The sequence below is a fragment of the Eleutherodactylus coqui genome, chromosome 9 (assembly GCF_035609145.1).
Source record: "Eleutherodactylus coqui strain aEleCoq1 chromosome 9, aEleCoq1.hap1, whole genome shotgun sequence".
NCBI classification, from domain to species: Eukaryota; Metazoa; Chordata; class Amphibia; order Anura; family Eleutherodactylidae; genus Eleutherodactylus; species Eleutherodactylus coqui.
Window position 1 is genome coordinate 107,825,325 of NC_089845.1, and position 13,919 is coordinate 107,839,243.

General features: G+C 45.8%; 1 protein-coding gene across 1 annotated transcript in view; it reads left to right on the plus strand.

The window, feature by feature from the left end:
- The window catches only part of CA8 (carbonic anhydrase 8), a 99,183-nt gene that overhangs the window by 9,996 nt on the left and 75,268 nt on the right, over positions 1 to 13,919 (plus strand). Inside the window, exon 2 of the mRNA XM_066578293.1 lies at positions 5,894 to 6,085. Within this exon, the coding sequence (XP_066434390.1) occupies positions 5,894 to 6,085 (192 nt within the window). The remainder of the gene's footprint in view (positions 1 to 5,893; positions 6,086 to 13,919) is intronic.

The window sequence follows — 13,919 nt, forward strand, 5'->3', positions numbered from 1 at the left end:
GAGGGGCAGGATGGTCCAAAACTGAAAGGGGAGAGGCAAAAATAGGCAAGAAGGAGGAGGAGAATGAATGCAGTGTGTTCAGAGAAGAGTAGTAAGTCAGTGAAAAAAGGGGAGGGAACATATTAGGAGAGGGAAGAGACTTCTCTGTAACCTAAACATGTAAACAGGAGTTCATTATATTAAAATTAAGCTTTTAACACATTTCACATAAGTAAACTTGCAAATACTTTTTTTAAGTTCAGTTTATTTTATTTTTTATATTCATATTTATATATGGCCACTTTCCAAATGTTACTGATATTGCCCTTGGAAAGGTAGTGTGTCCTTAAAAATTTATTCACACTTCAAAAGTTATCTATACCCTTTTTTAATATCCAAATTGAATTATGAGGGCAATATGTAGTATTATCTTGCCTCTAAAGAAGTCAGTAGTCACATGATGGCTAACGCCACCATGTGGCTGCCAGTCAGACAAGTGATTTTTTTTTATTGCATGAATAGACACTCACATCCAGGAGTTTCACCTTGTTGTCAATGGGGCTGGTGGCTGCAGGGAGTTTCAGGGTGGGTGGGGGGGCTTGAGATATAAGCCCTATCCCAAAAATAAGCCCTAGCTCTAGGAAAAAAAAAAACATCACCTAGAAGAGCTGTCCGGCTCCGGCATGTGTTCTCACCGGGTCCCCGACACTGTTCTTCATTTCTTCTGGCCGGGAATTGAAAAATCCCCACCTCCTGGAAGAACTGATTGGCTGATCGCTGTGACCAATCACAGTTATTCATTTCGTGTGTTTCATTGAATGGCTGTGATTGGTCACCATCTTTTGCTGGTAACGTGAGTTGAAGACCACACCTCCAGCAGGAGATTGCTCTGATTGACTGAGCCATTCAATGAATGCTGTGATTGGCCAAGCGCCTCAGCCAATCAGAGCAATCTCTTGCTGGAGGCGGGCGAGTGAGTATTGATTTTTTTTCTTAAGTAGTGGAGCTAGGGTGTTTAGTGCTGCCAAAAACGTGGTACCAAGTTGTGCCATGTTTTTGGCAGCACTGAAACCGCTGCCTATTTATTTTAATGGCCAACGCAGAGCTGAAAACGGCCAAAGATAGAAAATGCATCGCTTGTATGAGCAGCCCTATTGAAATAAATAGAAGCGTTGTACAACGTTTAGCATTGCGCTGAAAAAGCATCGCTAAAGGCTGTACAAAAATGCCTGTGTGAGAGAGGCTTTATACACACTATCAACATATCCAATATGTGAATAATTGGTAACTTCTTGCTCATTGCTTCTTTATTGTTTTCTTTTTTGTTTCATTTATCTCCTCTTTTTTGATTTGTTGTCCCACCCTCCCCGTTTGTCTAATCTTTCTTTTTTTGTCTACTATTTTACCCATTTGTTTATTGTATCTATCCAAGAACAACTTAGGCTGGGTTCACACAGGTCGGATTTGCTGCGGAAATTCCGCGCGGAATGTCGCCGCAGCAAATCCGCCTGCGGCCGCTAATCTCGGGATTAGCCAGCTATGTGGACGAGATTTCACAGAAATCTCGTCCACACGGGACGGCCAATACGCTGCAGTAAGTCAGGCTGGAACCGCCGCAGCAGCGGTTTCAGAATATGCAGCATGTCTATTTTTTTTTATTTCCGCCGCGGCCGCGCTCTCCTCTATGGGAGCGCCGGCTGCAGCGGAAGAGCGAGAGGCCGGGCTGCTTCAAAGCCACCGCGGGTATTTCCGCGGCGGTTCTCCCGGCGAAAATCTTGCGGTTTTTGCTGCGGCCAAACCGTGGGATTTCCGGAGGGAATCCGCCCCATGTGAACCCAGCCTAAAGATGGTGCTGGGGCTCTGAAATGTGTTTAATTGACTGTTTTTATATAAATAAAGAGGAGTTAGATCAAATTCCTTTTTGCCATCCAATTTCGTCTCTGGAAAGTGGCGCCATTGTACCAGTATTTTTGTTACCCTATACTTGCGCTCCATGCACAACATCATAACACATCTTCTGGCCTTTCTTTCTCTTGCCCTAATGCTATATTTTAGGCCTTACCTTGACATTAAGATTCTTCCAACCGTTTCTAGCTGGGCATCTAAAGAAAATGGCGAAAGCAGACTTGACAATCCCTGTTGACACTAGAACCAATGTTCCTCATGCAGTAGTTCAACAAAATGTCTGGGTATATTAATGGTGACCACTTTGAGCACCTCATGTGATTGCAGAAGTCAAACATGACTTACAGCTATCCTTTGATGTCTATATAAATCTAATAAAAAAGCTTTTATGCAGATATTTATGTTGAATTGTATACACATTTTTGGGCCGCCCTGTAGACAGTTGCTTATCTCCAGTCTGCTGTTAGTTATGTGTCCTAGAACTCTGAACTGTTAAAAGGGAGTCTGTTAGCTCAAAGTTTCTATCCAAATCACAGGCATGATGTTATAGAGCAGGAGGAGCTCAGCAGATTAAAATATAGTTTTATGGGGAAAGATTTAGTATGACTTGTGTTTTATTCATTTAAACCTTTTGCTCATTCTTTTTATATATATATGGAATGTAAATCTTTCAAAATTTTCATAGAGCATAGATTTGGAAAACTGTGAAATAGGTATGAAGTTTGTGGTATTGTCTTAATTAGTGATAAGCAATCAGTAGAATAATCTATGTGACAATTTAGACCTGGACAATTCACAAAAATCATCAGGACAGTCGATTTCATGTTCCATTAAAGTCAACGGGAGTAAAAATCGGGTTCACTGTTTTGCCCTCCAGAAGGTCCCTAATGCAGCCACAGCCCCCCAAATTGCATGGGCACAGCGTAATTGAATTCCCCAAACCCTACTGCTAGGTGTGAAAATAATTTGCAGTGGCCAGACTGGCGACTTTGAACGATGTCTGAGGCTGCAAATAGTGAAGTGCAATGTAGCATAGTTTGTCTGTTTGCTTTACTACTATACGGTGACAGCAGCAAAAATATCCCAAAATATAGACCACATTTTGTATAGGCATATAAACATGATCTAGCTTCTTTCTCTGGTCCCCCAACAGAACCCCATTAAAGTTCTCTGCTAGTATACAAGCTTTCACACCCAGCAGGACTATACCCTCTGTAGAATACCTGTCTCTAACAACAGACTACTTTTTATAAAGGCATAAAAATATGATGCAGCGTATGTCCTTTGCTCAGCTGTAAAATGGCTGCTGGTTACACTGTGCCTATGTAATATATGGCTGGGTCATGTGATGCAGGTGTCCAATTAAACTGCTGCACATATGCAAAGTTGGAGGACATATTTGATGTCATCAAGGCACCCTAACTGCTAATTGGCTATAAGCTGACCTCTGTAGTGTGTATTATGGGAAATTCAATTATCCATCAAATTTTGCCAAAAATCAAGTTGAACATACCTGATTCAATTTGGCGAAAAACGGGGAGATTTTACCACCCGGCCAGTCAAGACAAGCAACACTAATCATAATCTTAACTGATGCTATTTTGCCTAACTAGGAGATCCCCAAATTTAGAAATTAGATTTCTGAAAATTCCTCTCCCCTAATTTTGTTAATCAAAGTATTATAATTAGAGATGAGCGAGCGTACTCGGATAAGCACTACTCGCTTGAGTAATTGGCTTTATCCGAGTATCGCTGTGCTCGGGGCTAAAGATTCGGGTGCCGGCACGGAGCGGGGAGCTGCAGGGGAGAGCGGGGAGGAACGGAGGTAAGATCTTTCTTTCCTTCTCTCCCGCCCGCTCTCCCCTGCTCCCCGCTGCGACTCACCTGTCAGCCGCAGCGGCACCCGAATCTTTAGCCCCGAGCACAGCGATACTCGGATAAAGCCAATTACTCGAGCGAGTAGTGCTTATCCGAGTACGCTCGCTCATCTCTAATTATAATTAACTGTCAGCAAATCGAAAGAGGGATAAGTCAGCTTAAAGGGATCAGGATCACAAGTTATCCCCTATTCAAAGAATACAGGATAATTTGCTGATCGGTGGGGTCTCACTGCTGAGATCCTCGCCAATCCTGAGAACAAGAGTCCCGTGTCCTCCGTCCTCCTCACTGCACCTCCCACAGTGAGAAGGAGATTGAATGGAGTGCTAGTCATGCAAGCACACTGATTCACTTCATTCACTTTCAACGGCATTGCAGAGATAGCCGAGTGGCCAGTGCTCCATTTATTCTCAGAGGGAAAAGCAACCCCGCAGTGACAGGCAAAGGTGGGCATGGGACATTTCAGAGATCAGTGGGGTATTCAGACACCATTCAAACAGGAAGTTATTCCCAATTCTGTGGATAGGGAATACATTGTGTTCCTGGTATAACCTCTTGAATAGATTATTTTCATAGTTACAGGCAAAGATGTGGATAGATTAATGATAAATAAAATAATATTGTCTGCAAGTAATCCTAGGGCCATTTTAATTCCTGAAATCGGAGAAGACGTATGTACATGGCTGTACTGTACAATTAAGCCTTACTCTCGATTGACATGACTAATTTTCATTTCATTCACTGAAGAGTGATTATGCATACATTAATTGCTACAGGATTAAAAATAGTGTAATTTTGCATACACTTCAATTTACCCCATTTGTCTGAAAATTATAAATGCTGTGAATGAAAATGATCTTTATGAAAAGTTCCCAGCCACTACTCAAAAAGATGTTTCAATTCCACCATAATTGGGAGATCGGGCTAAACTCTTCGTATAATAGTTATTTCATGATACTAAAATATTTAACAACTATGTATAATCAGTCACATAGTAATTTTGCACTGCTCTATTTTGTTGTATAATCTATCAGTATTGAAAAATTTGTGTCTCCACGATCTTTTTTTCTATTTTTTATTATTGTATTCACCTGTCTTGCATTCTTTTTACCGTGTTGTTATTTTTCGACTTGCAGCAATATTCATAATGTCTACCTTTTATAAATACCGTATATACTTAAGTATTAGCCGACCTGAGTATAAGCCGAGTCAATAAGTTTTACCACAAAAAAACTGGTAAAACTTATTGATGCGAGTATAAGACTAGCTATACTCAAGTATATACTAGGTAAAGAAAAAATGCAATACTCACCTCCCAGTCAGCGCCTGTGTCTCCGGCGCAATAGTCTCCCCGGTTGTGCGGCGAGCTGCTGGAGACTTCTCCCCACTGTCATATCCCTACTCGGCTTTGAATTCCCCCGCCGTCAGCGCTGTGTAAGTAAGCGCTGTGATTGGATCGAGCACCAGCTAATCACAGCCGGCATTCAATAAACCAATCACAGCCATTCAGTGATGTTATCCACTGAATGGCTGTGAATGATCGAGCACTGGCTGTGATTGGCTGGCGCTCGATCCAATCACAGCGCTTACCTACACAACGCTGATGGCAAGGGAATTCAAAGCTGAGCAGGGAGATGCCTGTGGGGAGAATTCTCAAGCAGCTTGCCACACCGCCGGGAAGACCATCACGCCGGGGACACAGACGCAGATTGGGAGGTGAGTATTGCGGGTTTTTTGTTGTTGTTTTTTTTTTTACCTCACTCGAGTATAAGCTGAGGGGGGCATTTTCAGCATTAAAAAATGTGCTGAAAAACTAGGCTTATACTCGAGTATATACAGTAAAACAACATTTAAAAAAATGAATTGAAGACCTATAAAAATATTTTAAAAGTCACTCAATCTTTAATATTAATTTCCAAATCTGCTCAACATTGGTGGTATGGGATGAATGTGTGATAAATCACATAAGCCACGTACCCATGCTTTATCTGCATTTAGATGCCTTGAACAGGCCAAGGATTGTGTTAATTTTCCTAAAAAAAAACAAACTATTGTAAATGTTCCAGCAACTACATTAAGCATTATGGAAGCCCCTTAAGAGTGATTCATCTAACTGTATATCTTCTTGTAGGTGTGGAGTGGGGTCTACTTTACCCAGAAGCGAATGGACAATACCAATCTCCAATCAACATAAATTCAAGAGAAGCCCTATATGACCCTTCATTGCTAGAAGTTAAGCTATCTCCAAACTATGTTGTCTGTCGAGACTGTGAAGTTATTAATGATGGCCATGTAGTTCAGATTCTCCTAAAGTCAAAATCAGGTATGACTCAAAGGCCATTTTAAAGTTATAGAGGCTAAGGCTGCTTTCAGATGAGTGTATTCTAGCTCCTTAGCAGGTTTATGTTTTGGGGACCATGATATGGGGCTAAGGTAAATCTATGTATGTACTCACATGGCATATTTTGTATGACCATTTTTTGAAAATGCATTTTTACATCCGTATTACTATTTTTGGGCAAATAGTGAGCAGTATTTGACCATGAGAAAAAAATATACGGAGGCAAATAGTGAAAATAGTGATGACATATGGTTGGAATGTCATATGGAACGCGTCCATAACATGGATCTGTATTACAGATGTGTTTCTATATGTTAAAATAAATTCTAATATAGATATATAGAGGACTGGATCTTCAGGAGCAATCAGTTAGTTACCGTAAGTCTGGCACTCCTAGCAGGCAGGCTGATTCTGCCGGCAGAATTAAAGGGGTTGTCCCGCGAAAGCAAGTGGGGGTATACACTTCTGTATGGCCATATTAATGCACTTTGTAATGTACATTGTGCATTAATTATGAGCCATACAGAAGTTATTCACTTACCTGTTCCGTTGCTGGCGTCCCCGTCTCCATGGTGCCGTCTAATCTTCAGCGTCTAATCGCCCGATTAGACGCCCTTGCGCAGTCCTGTTTTCTGTCTTCTGAATGGGGCCGCTCGTGCCAGAGAGCGGCTCCTCTTAGCTCCGCCCCGTCACGTGTGCCGATTCCAGCCAATCAGGAGGCTGGAATCGGCAATGGACCGCACAGAAGACCTGCGGTCCACCGAGGGTGAAGATCCCGGCGGCCATCTTCACAAGGTAAGTAAGAAGTCACCGGAGCGCGGGGATTCGGGTAAGTACTACCCGTTTTTGTTTTTTTATCCCTGCATCGGGTTTGTCTCGCGCCGAACGGGGGGGCTATTGAAAAAAAAAAAAAACCCGTTTCGGCGCGGGACAACCCCTTTAATGGCCAGCCAGACATTTGCCCTAAAGGGGCTGTTTGAACATTGACTTTCATTGCAAAGAGAAAGTTGACTATATACCCATGCTTATCTGTGTACCAAAAACACACATACTTTTGACATGCACAAGAACATACGCACAAACACACAGAAACATATAAAATAAACACATGGGTGGATACACAAGAAAATATATAAAGGGGAGGATGAAAAATGACCCATCTGTTATGTACATACCCTCACATTTGGATCCGATGAATCTAACAGGTGTACATGGAGCAGTGATCGAACCTGAACTAGATCAGTTTGGGTTGATTTGCTATGGAAGGAGCAAGACCAATTTGGGCATTATTTTATGTGGTTTCTAATCCACTACTGTTTGTCACCTCGTAGTTTTATGAATTAGAAGCTTTTTTGCCAATCAGTGCTTCTCTGAGAAAACGGAAGATGAATGATTTCTGTAAAACAAGGTGCTTGTTCTCCTTTTGCTATGGCTACCCAGAGCTGAAAAGCTTCCAGCTGATAACCTTTGGAAGTGATAAGTATAAGTAGTTTATAAATAGTGTAAAAGTATGTCCACATAACTACTTGCTCAGCCAATATTAGATTTTAAATGCTATGGCAGCTACGCAGTTAGTTTTTTGTTATTGTTAATGCTTATAAATTATCTAATGATTTCATAATGTTTTGCATAGTACTCTGCGATAACAGTAATTAAAAGGGTTATCCACTGGATAACCCTTTTAATTCCTGTTATCGCAGAGTATCTAGCACTCTAACATGGCCTGTCATTTAGATAAGTCACCAATGTTTGATCATTGAGAATCTGACCTTAAGGACCCCCGCTGATCAGCATTGCAGTGTATCTGTATGAGGTGGCTGTGACTGATTCTAGAGTTTAACCCATTAACTAAATGCGTTGAGTTGCATTACCAGACACAGCCACCTGCACGGACTATCCGCTGTGCCCCTAAAACAATGAATGGGACTAAAGCGTTTGCAGGATGGCCATGGCGTGTTCATTGTGTGAATATATAGGGGTCCCAGACTTAAATGTTTAAGTCCTAATAAAGTTCTCTTAAAGGGAATCTGCCACATTGTACATGCAGTAAGATCTGTGGACAGCATCTTATAGAGCAGGAGGGGATGAGAACATTGATATATAGTTTTGTTGGAAATGATTTAGTATAACTTGGAATTTCATCATTTATATCCCTGCTTTTTCTTTACTTAGTAGTAGAGTGTGTTGGCTTCTCAGGGAATAATAGCTTTCTCTTTATAAGGAAGGAAGGCCATCACTCACTGAATAGTACCGCTCATTGGACTCTTAAAGGGGTTATCCAGGCAACGTCCAGGCAGGATGCACCAGGTTTGGAGTGGAAGCACTGCTTTGAACTCTGTGTAATGGCATGCAGAGGATGCGGTTGTACCCGAGCCCAGGTATCTTAGGGGGCCCATAAGGCCTCTCTTATCCATATAGGGAGCCCAGTACTATGAAGAAAGCATTATAGTTGGGGGCCCATTACAGATTTTTCATCGGGGCCCCGAAGCTTCGAGTTATGCCTTTGCCCTTAAAGCATAGGGAAAACAAAGATTTCCATCAACCTAATACAAGTAAGGGCTCATGCCCAAGCGGAATACCGCAGCAGAGTCTGTCATGGCGCCCCCCCCCCCCCCCAAGACTCCATACTCACCTCCAGATCCGCTGTGCGAATCCTGCATGACACGACGGCCAGCGCAACAGCCAGCACATGATGCACCGGCAGTGTCATGTGATGCGATCGGCAGTGTCATGTAACACACCAGCAATGGGCGGGGAAGCATATTTACGCTATATTTCTGCTGTGCTACAGCGGAAGTTTAGCGTGACAGACGGCTTCCATTGGCTACAATGGAAGCCGGCCGCGCGTATTTCTACGGCAAGTAGGAAATGCCGCGGGTTATTTTATGCTTGAATTCTGCAGCATGAACACTGAGCTATTAGGTTCAATAGAACCTAATAGCTGCGGTGGCGGAGATCCGGTCGTGCGCATTAGCCCTTATGCTGAGTGTTTTTCCACACAATTATATATCAATCTGCTCAGCACCTCCTGCTTTATAACATGCTGCCTTCAGCTCCGACACCATATTCAAAATAAAAGGTTACCTTCATTTAGACTAGTGTTTCTCAACTCTAGTCCTCAAGTTTCCCAACAGGTCATATTTTCAGGATTTTCTGCGCATTACACATGTAATGTAATTATTGTCAGTGCCTCAGAAATTGCCGCAGAAGTTCTCTTGATATCTCATTCTCAAATCCTAACCTGATGGGGGTACTTTAGGAAGGGAGTTGAGGAATACTGATGCAGACTAGAGATGAGCGAGCCCACTCGTCCGAACTTGATGCTCGTTCGAGCATTAGGGTATTTGTGATGCTCGTTACTCGAGATGAACACCACGCGGTACTCGAGTCAATTGCATTTCCCTTTCCCGCATATTTAGTGCCATTTTCTAGCCAATAAACATGCAGGGAAGGCATTAGCACTTCCTGCTGTGATATGCCAACCATGTGCCCGCCAACAGCAGTGACCACCGAGTACTTAAAATGGTCCTGCCCGCGGCTCACCTCAGACACATGCTGGCAGAGGTTAGGGAAAGTGCTGCTGCTGATATAGGGAAAGTGTTAGAGTAGGATCCTGTCTTCAAGAACCCCAACGGTCCTTCTTAGGGCTACTCCTCATCGTGTGCATTACAGTTGTGGCTGGCTGGGAGCAGTAGTGCACCATTTTTTTTTAAGCATCTCGGGCTGTGCAGGCCATTTCAGCTATAGCGTTCTCAGTCTGCAGTGCATTACGCAGAGTTTAGGGACAGTGCTGCTTATAAAGGGGAAAGTTTTACAGTCCTGATCCTCTCTACAAGAACCCCAACGGTCCTTCTTAGGGCTACTTCCCACCCAGTGCATTATAATTGTGGCTGGCTGGGAGCAGTAGTGCACCAACTTTTTTATTACGCATCTAGGCCTGTTCCCAGCCTTTCAGTTATAGCGTTCTCAGCCCGCAGTGCATTACACCGAGGTCTCGCTGTGAAACAGCACTCTAATATTTCCTAGGCTACTGCAAAGTATTTCAGTTATACCGTTCTCAGTCTGCAGTGCATTAGACAGGTCTCACCGCTAAACAGTACTGTAATATTTCCTGGGCCACTTCAAACTATTTCAGATATACCGTTCTATGTCTGCAGTGCATTAAGCAGAGGTCTCACCGCTAATTAGTACTCTAATATTTCCTGGGCCACTGCAAACTATTTCAGCTCTGCCGCAGTGCAGAACATCTCACAATACCCTTTCCTTGGGGGGGTTGAGATAGCCGCAGTTACCAGCACTATCCACTGGCTTTTGAGTCTTCTCCCACTCCATACAACCTCTCTCATCTACAAGTCTCTGGGAGTGGTGAATTACCCCTAAGTATCAGCGCAAGACAGCTGGTTAATTTTAATCCACCATGATGAGGAGTAGGGGTAAGGGCCGAGGATGTGGACGCGAGTGTCCAAGTGAGGGTGTGGGCACAAGCCACCCAGTCTTCTACGCAGTCCCCTACTCCCAGCCTAGGGAGTGCAACTCTGAATCCTCTGGCTGCTCCCCCTTCCTCCCAGCCTCCTCACTCCATGAAAATGACATGTTCTGAGTAGGCAGACTCCCAGGAACTGTTCTCGGGTCCCTGCCCTGAGTGGGAAAAAATGGTTCCTTTCTCACCTGAGGAGTTTGTCGTGACCGATGCCCAACCTTTGGAAAGTTCCCGGGGTCCGGGTGATGAGGCTGGGGACTTCCTGCAACTGTCTTAAGAGCTTTTTGTGGATGAGGATGATGAGACACAGTTCTCTGTCAGTGAGGTAGTAGTAAGGGCAGTAAGTCCGAGGGAGGAGCGCACAGAGAATTCAGAGGAAGAGCTGCTGGACGATAAGGTGTCTGACCCCACCTGGTTTGCTAAGCCTACTGAGGACAGGGCTTCAGAGGGGGAGGCAAGTGCAGCAGCAGGACAAGTTGGAAGAGGCAGTGGAGGGACCAGGGGTAGAGGCAGAGCCAGAGCGAAGAATCCCCCAACTGTTTCCCAAAGCACCCCCTCGCGGCAAGACTCTGTGCAGAGGGCTAGGTGCTCAAAGGTGTGGATGTTTTTTAGTGAGAGCGCGGACGACCATCGAACAGTGGTGTGCAAACTGTGTTGCACCAAGATCAGCCGGGGAGCCACCACTACCAGCCTCACCACCACCAGCATGCGCAGGCATATAATGGCCAAGCACCCCACAAGGTGGGACAAAGGCCATTCACCGCGTCCGGGTCACACTACTGCCTCTTCCCCAGTGCCACAACCTGCCACACAGATCCAATCCCCCTCCCAGGATGCAGGCAGGAGCGCCTCCCGGCCTGCCCCCACACCCTCACCTCCACGGTCCTACACTCCATCCAGAAATGTCTCTCAGCATAGCGATCAGCTGTCGCTAACACAAGCATTGGAGCGAAGGCGGAAATATGCTGCCACCCACCCACATGCGCAAGCTTTAAATGTGCACATTGCCAAATTAATCAGCCTGGAGATGCTGCCATACAGGCTTGTGGAAATGGAGGCTTTCAAAAACATGATGGCGGCGGCGGTCCCACACTACTCGGTCCCCAGTCGCCACTATTTTTCCCAGAGTGCCGTCCCCGACCCTACATCAGCACATCCCGCAACATAAATCGTGCCCTCACCAACGCGGTTACTGGGAAGGTCCACTTAACCACCGACACGTGGACAAGTACTGGCGGGCAGGGACACTATATCTCCCTGACATTTGGTGAACTTGGTGGAGGCTGGAACCAAGTCAGAGCCTGGGACCGCTCATATCCTACCCACACCCAGAATAGCGGGTCCTACCTCGGTGCTGGTATATGCAACGTTTTATGCCACCTCCTCCAAACCCTCCCACTCCTCCTCCTCCACCACCTCTACCTCTCAATTAAGAAGTGTGAGCACGTCTCCAGCAGTCGGTATCGCGCGACAGCACAGTGGTGGGCAAGCGTCAGCAAGCCATGCTAAAACTAATCAGTTTAGGTGACAAGAGGCACACGACCCCTGAGCTGTTGCAGGGTCTGACAGAGCAGACAGACCTCTGGCTTTCGCCACTGAGCCTCCAAGTGGGCATGGTCGTGTGTGTCAACGGCCGTAACCTGGTGGTGGCTCTGCAGCTCAGCAGCCTCACACATGTGCCATGCCTGGCCCACGGCTTCAATTTGGTGGTTCAGCGTTTTCTGAAAATCTACCCCCACTTGTCTGATCTGCTTGGCAAGGTGCGCCGCGTCTGCGCACATTTCCGCAAGTCCACCACGGACGCGGCCACCCTGAGGACCCTGCAACATCGGTTTCAGCTGCCAGAGGACCGACTGCTGTGCTACGTGCCCACACTCTGGAATTCTACGCTGCACATGTTGGCCAGGCTGCACGAGCAGCGTAGAGCAATAGTGGAATACCAGCTGCAACATGGGCGGCGAAGTGATAGTCAGCCTCTGCAATTCTTTACTGAGAAGTGGGCATGGATGGCAGACATCTGCCAGGTCCTCGGAAACTTTGAGGAGTCTACCCAAATGGTGAGCGGCGATGCGGCCATCATTAGTGTTAGCATCCCGCTGCTTTGCCTGCTGAGAATTTCGCTGCTAAGTGTAAAGGCCGACGCTTTGCGGCTGGAACAGGAGACGGGGAATAACAGTATGTTGCTTGATAGCCAGACCACCCTCATGTCTATATCTCAGCATGTTTTGAAGAAGAAGAAGGAGGAGGAGGAGGAGGGGGAAGAGACTGCTGGGCACACTGCAGAGGATACCCATGCTGCTTGCCTCTCATCTGTTCAGTGTGTATGGGCTGAAGAGGAGGAGGATCCTGAAAGTCATCCTCCTAGTGAGGACAGCGATGTGTTGCGCACTGGGACCCTGGCACACATGGTTGACTTCATGTTAGGCTGCCTTTCCCGTGACCCTCGCGTTAGACACATTCTGGCCAACACGGGTTACTGGCTGTACACTCTTCTCGACCCACGGCATAAGGAGATCCTTTCCACTCTCATTCCCGAAGAGGAAAGGGGTACGAGAGTGATGCAATACCACAGGGCCCTGGTGGAAAAAGTGATGCTAAAGTTCCCATCTGACAGCGCTAGTGGCAGAAGACGCAGTTCTGAGGGCCTAGTAGTAGGGGATGCGCGGGGATCAGGCAGCATGTCCAGCGCAGGCAGGGGAACACTCTCCAAGGCCTTTGCCAGCTTTATGGCTCCCCAGCAAGACTGTGTCATCACTCCCCAGTCAAGGCTGAGTTGGAGGGAGCACTGTAAAAAGATGGTGAGGGAGTACGTAGCTGATCGTACCACCGTCCTCCGTGATGCCTCTGCTCCATACAACTATTGGGTGTCAAAGCTAAACATCTTGGCACGAACTTGCGCTGTACGCCCTGGAGGTGCTGGCCTGCCCTGCGGCTAGCATCTTGTCAGAGAGGGTGTTTAGTGCAGCTGGGGAAATCATCACGGATAAGTGTACTCGCCTGTCAACTGCCAGTGCCGACATGCTTACACTCATAAAGAGGAAAAAAGGATGGATTTCCCCAGACTTCTCTTCCCCACCAGCGGAAAACAACGGAACCTAATGATTCTTTTTGCTGCAACAGGAGAAAAATGCATCCTCTATCACCACAAAAAAGGGGGAATTAGCTTCGTCAATCACTCTCGGATAATATTACTCATCCTCCTCCTACTCCTCCTCCTAAAACAGCATGTCAACAATGTTGACAATGGGAATGGGGCCGTCACTAAGTGGGCTTTAATCCTAGAGGACGTAAAAACATGCATCCTTTTTGGATTAAAGCCCTCTTAGCTGAGAACGT